The 7,998-nt window shown below is 29.6% G+C and overlaps 1 protein-coding gene across 1 annotated transcript; it reads right to left on the reverse strand.

Moving 5' to 3' along the window:
• Positions 1–4,595: 4,595 nt before the first annotated feature.
• LOC124932494 (adenylate isopentenyltransferase 3, chloroplastic-like) lies at positions 4,596–5,962 on the reverse strand. The gene has a single exon (XM_047473133.1). The coding sequence runs from the start codon at positions 5,926–5,928 to the stop codon at positions 4,915–4,917; it is 1,014 nt and encodes a 337-aa protein (XP_047329089.1). The 5' UTR covers positions 5,929–5,962; the 3' UTR covers positions 4,596–4,914.
• Between the last annotated feature and the right edge of the window lie 2,036 nt (positions 5,963–7,998).

Here is a 7,998-nt window from a genome sequence, read left to right on the forward strand (position 1 = left end):
ATTCTATTTATAATTATTATTTTTTACATGTTATGTTTTTATCGTTTGTTTAAATAATTTTTTTAATAAATAAATATTTTTTAAAATTGTTTGAAAATATTTTTTAGAGTTGTAATTGTGTTTTGAGTTTAATAAAATACATGTCAATAATTATATGTGTTTTTAAATGGTCATTAAGTATGTTTTAATATAAGGGCATGTTTGGATTTATTTAAGGTAGCAAATATAAATAGATAAGCTTGGCTACTATTGTTTCCAGTTAATTTGACTATGGTTACTTTTTGTTTTATTTAGTTTGGAAAATTTATGTTTTATTTCAAATCTTAGTTTAATTTAATTATATTCTTTAATGTTTTATTTAGTTCATTAATAATGTTTATTGTTTAGTTTGGGAGATTGTATGAAATGACCCTTATAACATCTAAAATTTCAAAAATAATCTAGTTCAAAAATTTATTGCAAAATGGACCTTTATGGCCTAACAAATGACTTATTTACCTTTAATGTTTTTTCTTCTTCTCTTTTGTCATTTCTTCATTTTTTTTCTTTTCTTATTCTCCTCACGATTATTCCCGATCAAGCAAAATTTCCCTTTTCCGCGATTATTCCTAATGCACAAGAGAACACAAAATGACCTTAAAGCTGATTGGGAAGTTTTGTTTGTTCGGGATAGTAAAAAAAAAAAATATAAAAAAATAAGATGAAGAAAAAAAAAGAAAAATATTAAGGAAAAATGGGTCATTTATCAAGCCCAAAAGATAATTTTTGCGATGTTATAAGGTCCAATTCCCTAATATACTCAAGTTAGTTTTGGGCAGTAGTATACCAATTTTAATATAGAATAAGACTAGTAGTAATCTCAATTAAAATGTAAAATATAATTTTATTAAATATAAACAACTTTAAAATTTAAAAACATAAATGAAAGCTTACCTAACCTACAATGAAAAATATAATAATTTTGTTATTATTAACTAAGTTGAAGAAGAAGACAGATAATAAATGTTGAAGAAAGATAGTTACGAGCAATGTTGAAGATGAAAGGAGTATTTCTTGTTTGTTAAAAAAATGATATTAACGTGAAAAGTCACTCTAACACTGAATAAAATTTAATATATTTTTAATATTAATATAATTAGATATCGAATTTTAGTTTGCACACTTTTCATTTCGTAACCTTCCCCCATCCTCATCCTTGACCCTGAACCCGATCAGGTAACCTTCTCCTCTTCAATCCTCATCCCTGACCCTTAACCCAATTGGGTAACCTTCTTTTCTTCCCTACTCTGAACTCAATTTAAAATTCCCGAATTTAACTATCAGGTATACGGGTACTCATTTGATATCCCTATAATAAGTTATAACAATCAACGTTTTTATACGAAGTTTGGTGTGTTTTTATTATTGGTACAAATTGATATCATTATACAACATATACTTAATGTCTTAATAACTCATTTTTTATTTGAGGTTCAAATTTTTACTAAATATGGTTCAAACGTCCATATGTGACTCGAATTATCAAAATTTTAGCCCATTTTTTTTTATCTAAATTGACAAAACGTCCACATGATTTTAACGTATTATTTTTATTTTTTTAATTAATTTGTCACATTTTTAAATGAAATAAAATTTAAAGACGTTTTGTACGTATTTTTTTAAAATTAAATATTATTTGGGGAATTACACATTCTAATCTATCGAGTTGGTTTGACTAACTAAAAAAATGTGTAGTATAATAAAATATTTGAAAACTTTGAATAGAGATAGATTTTTTTTATTTAATTTTAAAAAAACTTCAAAACAACATAATTTTGTGTACGGTTTAAAAATTTGGACATTTGTGTTTTAAATTAAATATTTTTTTTCGAGATATACGCATTCAAAATTGACGAATATGGTTTGAATGTTTTAAAAAAATTATTAGAATAATTAAAAAAATCGAAAAAATAGAGAATTTTTATTTTGTTTTTACAAATATGATAAATTAATTCATAAAAAGAAAATACTAAAAAATCTCGAGTGACTAATTGTGATAGTTTAAGCCTTATATCGCTCAATTCAAAGTTCAAACCACATTTGATAAAAACTACCCAAATTCGAACTCTAAATAATAATTGAGCATATATTTAATATGTGATATAAAATTGTAATTACAATCTTTTTATACCACTTGAGTTTTAACTTTAGATTATATATTTTATTAGTATTATTATTACATAATATATTAAACATAATTCAATGCTCTTATTTAGTGTTAAAAGACAGGAAATAATTATGTTGATGGTCATAGTGATATTTAAACACAGGTTCTGTGGTCGTTAGGATACAAAACATTGTCATCTCTGTAACCGTTAGGACAGTTGTAACGAATAGAGTCATGCTCGTCGTGTCGATGAGAAATATATAGTTATTCAAATTTTCGCAATATATATTATTTACAAGAATCCTTTAATCAAATATTCAATACAATACACATTATTCACAATAATCCTCCAAGTAAAATATACAATATTACAATAATCATCCAAAATATAAAATATAATAATCTGATCATATTAACTATTGAAAAAATAATGAAATTTGGATATGCATGGCCATATTACAAAATACAAAATCAATTACATCCTTAATTAATTCCTATTCTTTGATTTAACTAATGGACATAAACCAATATGTCCCAGAAAAACAATAATTAAACATGCAGGTTCATATATATATAACAAGTGATTGTAGGTCAATGATATATCTCAAATTAATTTATAGTTTCCTCAAGATTGATCAGATCACATATTCCATAATTCTTTACTTTTTGTGGTCCATATATGGTTGACTTATTTGAGTGCCTGCCGCTTGCCCTCTCATTTATGGGAATTAACCTATCTATCTATTTGTTCTTTGTGTCTTCTCCCAGGGACTCCCTTTGCATAATGGACGAACTAAAAGCAACTTTTATTTTTTCAGATGAAGACAATAGAATTTTGGACCCCCTTTTAGTTGAAGATATATATATATAATCTGATGATGATATTCCCATTTAATGGTGTACGTAATGTAGTCCCCAATTTAATCAGATAGGCACATGTACTGGTTTCCACTCTCCATACTTTCCATTGTCCATTCATTTGGCTCGAGAGGAACATGACAACCTTTTCCAACAAGGTGAGACCTCCGTGTTTTGATATTAACTAGTCTTTCGAGAACATCATTGACGCGTGTCTTGATGTTTTGTTTCATTGTCGTTACTTAAACAACCATTTTTTATATTCATTTTTCCAAGTCTATTCAGAATATTTCTTAGTTTTTTGGTTCAGAAAGTCCAATAGAGTTATTTAGAATCTATTATCATATTAACATATAGTTTTCTTATAAACTTATAAATATAATGTTTATATATTAGAAATAACATATACAATTCGTATAACATTCAATACAATAATACCTTTCTTTTCTATATTCTAACATAGTAATAGAATCTTGTTTTTGTTTTTCAGTAGCAAACCGTCATAGTCATAGTCATAGTCTTAATGTTATCTTCATCACATCAATAGTTACTCTAACCATGGCGGAAAGACTAATAAATTTATTAGTACATTTCATTTAGATTTTCTTGTTGATGTTTTTTTTTTCGGTTCTCATAATCTCATAATTTATTTTTAATTGTTGTTTCACCATACCATTTTGTTTTTATTAGATTTTATCTTCTTTTCTGGTTTATTTAATCAATACACTTTGATAATGTTGTTAGATGGATCTCAGCACTATTGAGTTTATTAAGTTTGAAAATTGAGTAATGATAGGGTACCGGTAGCTAAAATTTTGTAGCGAAAGTGTAACGAATTATGTGAAAAAGTGATTAGGATCGATGACTAAGCCTAATTCAAATAGTAATGATAGGGGGAGCGAAAGATTTGTAGTGAATGAGGAGGATCATTCGTCGTTACCCATTCACTACAATTTTTCGCTTCCCCTATCATTACTTTTTCTAAGGTGACATGTGCATTGCTACATCGTTCGCTGCCCCATTCACTACAATTTTTTTGCTCACCCTATCACAATTACTCTTGAAAATTATATATCCTTAACATTTCATAATATCGTTTTCAACCTCAAGTTGTCAAAATGCCTTCCATCTTAAGTTTTTTAAGTTTCTGAAGGATATTATCACAATATTAAAATATAATATGTTAGTTTTCTTACCAGTTTAATATAATTTCTATATATATTAAACATAACTTATGAAATTCTATATAACCTTTAATATAATCTATTAGAACACAAATTTTGTAAAACCAACCGGCACCACATGCGAGAAGAATGGAATAATCAATAATAATATTGGGATGGATGATGACATGAAAATGACAAGGGCAACATGTAATGTAATGCAATGGGATGGGACCCCATGCACAATTGATCGAAGTGTCCGTACTCTTGAAATTAAGGCTTGATCACTCAAAGTCACAGCACATGATGATCCTCCAGCCAGCAAGCTTCTAATTAGTTAACAATATCTAGATCAGTGTTAGATAGAGACCCACCACCATTCGCACTTTTTGTTCCTTTGTCTTTTCTTGTTTATTTATTATTCTCATTCTCTACCGCATAAAGAGAGCTAGCTAGCTAGCTAGCATCATTGTGAGGATATATTATTTTATCACCACCATTTACTTAAACTTATCTTTGATTCTTCACTCAGTGAAAAAAAGCTGTTTGTCACATAACAACACTAAGTTTCAGATCAAACTTGACAGCAAAAAGCATTATTTTACACTCGATCGATCGAGTGATTAAATGCTGGTGAAAAAAGCACCAAAACTGTGAGTCTCCTCCTTAATTTGTTGCATGTAAACTTCTTCTTCTGTATTTTCTCTGTATTTTGTTTTGTTTTGTTTTGTTTTGTTTTGTTATGTTTCAATGAGCTGCAGTTGCAACTGCTGCCTCCATGGATTTGATTTGTCTAACAGTTGCTGGTCCTTTCTCATAAAACATGTTATTATTAGGATGTCTGTCATGATCAAATAGAAACCGTCTTAGGATCGCCATGCTTGGCCGTGCTACATGTCTCTCCCACGCTTCCTCCTCTGTTCCTTCACCTTGCAATTCGAACACTCTTGTCGCGTCAAGCCTGTGTAACTTCCACCCTTTTTTATCCTTAAGCCGATAAATCTTGTCCAATTGACGACAAGATAATTTACGTGTATTTCCCTTCACTTTCTCTATGGCCTCTTTTAGAAGAAGCTTAGAACAAGTTTCCTCCCCCGAGAGGCCTAACTCCATCGACCTTCTAAAGTAGGAATCGAACTCAGGCACGCCGATGGCTTTCCTTATTCCTCTCGTGTAATCATGGTTTTCATAGTCAAAAATCTTTCTCACCTCATCAACCATTCCTTTCTCGACCATCCTATCGACTCGATCAGAAACGAAAGAATGCAACACCCGGGTGGAAACATCCACCCAAAGGAAACAACACTCATACATGGAATGAAACTCGTGATTATTTTCATCGAGCAAGGCCTCAATGTAAGAGTTGGATCCTCCCGCAATGATGGGAAGTAATCCTCTGCTGGTAATGGATTCCGTGGCTAGGGTTGCCATGTGGCGGAAATCACTAGGGGTGAAGTCTTGGTCATGGTCCAATACACCGAGGAGGTGGTGGGGTACGTTGTTCATTTCTTCATGGGTCAACTTGTTGGTGGTTGTGTTTAGACCCTTGTAGGCCTGTATTTTGTCTGAGTTAATAATTTCGGCTGGAAAACGAGTTGCGATCTCGAGGGAAAGGCGCGACTTTCCGGTTCCTGTGGCGCCCATGACCACAACCACCTTCTCCTTGGGCTGGACCCGGAGAAGCTGAAGGTTGAGTGTTCTGTTATTATTAATGAAGGGTGGTTGAATAATTTGGTTGGAAATAAGTGTTGATATTACCATGATGGTGGTTTTGGTGGGGTTAAATGAAAAACTATACAATCGAAAAGGCACAAGTCATAATGGGAATTAGTTGATGAGTTGTGGTATTTATAATCTGTCCTCGATGTGGAATTTTTTAAATAGTCAACACCAAGTTGCAGAATAAGATTCATAATATGTAGTGCCCCTCCTTTTTATATATTGTTTTTATATGCATCCTTCTTTAGTTTGGAGTTTTTCTACTTCTTTCTTTTTGGTAGATTCTATGGTTTCATTTCAATAAGCTTCTTTGATGTGGCCCACCTTTCCAATTGGAGTCAATTTATTCATATAGAGAAAAACTGTCTCTTCAAACACATGCCTCTGTTTTTCTTTTCTTTCTATGAACTAAATTAAATTTGTAAATCACAAATGTTAAATTTGAACACCATAAGAATGTAGATTCACCTGTTTTTATGAGCTCTATGTGGGTTAATAATAGGGTATTAGGGTTTAAACGATTCTTTTAATAGATAGAATCAAATTTGTGACTTTTTGGTCACTTAAGTTAATTCTTGCTACTGAAATTATATTGTTTGTTTTATAATATATATATAAATAAATTAATTATGTGTTGTTTGTTTCTCTTTAATTTATATATGGTGGTTGAAAATACATTGAATAAATATTGGTGAGTGTACGGGGGTTTGACAAGATTATGATTTAAATTATAGGCTTATTCTTGGAGTTTTGTCTTGTCCTATTTAGATCGATGTTATTATTTGTTTGTATGTTCATGCCACTAATTAACCAGTACCTGTCTATTTGTTAATTATTGGTGAGATAATCTTGTTAATTATTTCTGTCCTTCACTCTCTCGGGGAGCCAAAATGTCCCTTTCATATATATATATATATATATATATATATATATATATTATACTTTATTTTTTTATTTTAAGTAAGACTTTTCATTAGTTACTTCATTAAAAATTGTGGTGAAGAATCCTAATAAGTTTATACAAATCTCCATGAGAATAAAATGTCCAATCTTTCATATTTTATGATGTAAAAGATATGTATTGGTCAAAATTTAATGTATGGTCACAAATATAATTTGGATCATAAGTCTTCTAAAAACTGCTCTACTATAATGTATTAGGGAAGCAGACGAGTCTAAGTTCATAATTTGGATCAATCTAAAAACTACTCTACTATAACGTATTAGAGCATGCTCGGTCAAAACTCGATTTGAGTTTGACTTTGACCAAGTTCGAGCTCATATAATATTTGAGTCTCGAGTCCATATAATATTTGTTCGATAACTTGTCGAGCTTTTTCGAACCTGATAATAAATAATATATATTTTTATTTATTTTAATATTAAAATCTAAAATTAAAATAAATATTTTTTTCACAATATTTGAAAATTTAATTTTAATTCAAGTTTTCAAGTGAACTTGAACTCAATTTTATAAACTCATTCGAGTTCGAGTCGAACTAATAAATATTCCACTCGAAATCAAGTTGACTTGCCACGACTTTTCTCATTTGCGGCCCTAGTCCTAGTCCGGATTATGATTAAAAAAAATCTGGTACAAAACTGAGACTTAAATGTAACAGTGATTATATAGCAAAATATCAAATTTTTAAGTTACTCAATGTCATGTTACTTTGAAAGTGTGTTGACCAATGTGTTGACCTTCTTCTTCTTCCTTTATTTAGTAATCTTTAAGTTGTCACATCATATAAATTTTTTTTTATCACTATTCATAATCATTGGTGCAATAATATGAATGATTAAAATTCTTAGTTAGGCTCTACTTATATAAGCATCTTTTCTATACAAAGAATAGAAAGCTCTAAGTTTGAATACTAAAAAATATGTATTTGACTTTCATAAGTTGTTGTTTGAATGAATATTTTCAAATCGGCACTAATTGGTAAACTAGTACATACGATACGATGTGAGATTTGATGAATAATGATTGATAATAATTTTGAAGATAGCATTAACTTGGTTATTTGAAAAAAATAATGATTGATAATAATTTTAAAGTGATGGAGATTTATTTTTTTAAAGACTTAATAAGTATTAATTAATATATAATAA

The sequence above is a fragment of the Impatiens glandulifera genome, chromosome 3 (assembly GCF_907164915.1).
Source record: "Impatiens glandulifera chromosome 3, dImpGla2.1, whole genome shotgun sequence".
NCBI lineage: Eukaryota > Viridiplantae > Streptophyta > Magnoliopsida > Ericales > Balsaminaceae > Impatiens > Impatiens glandulifera.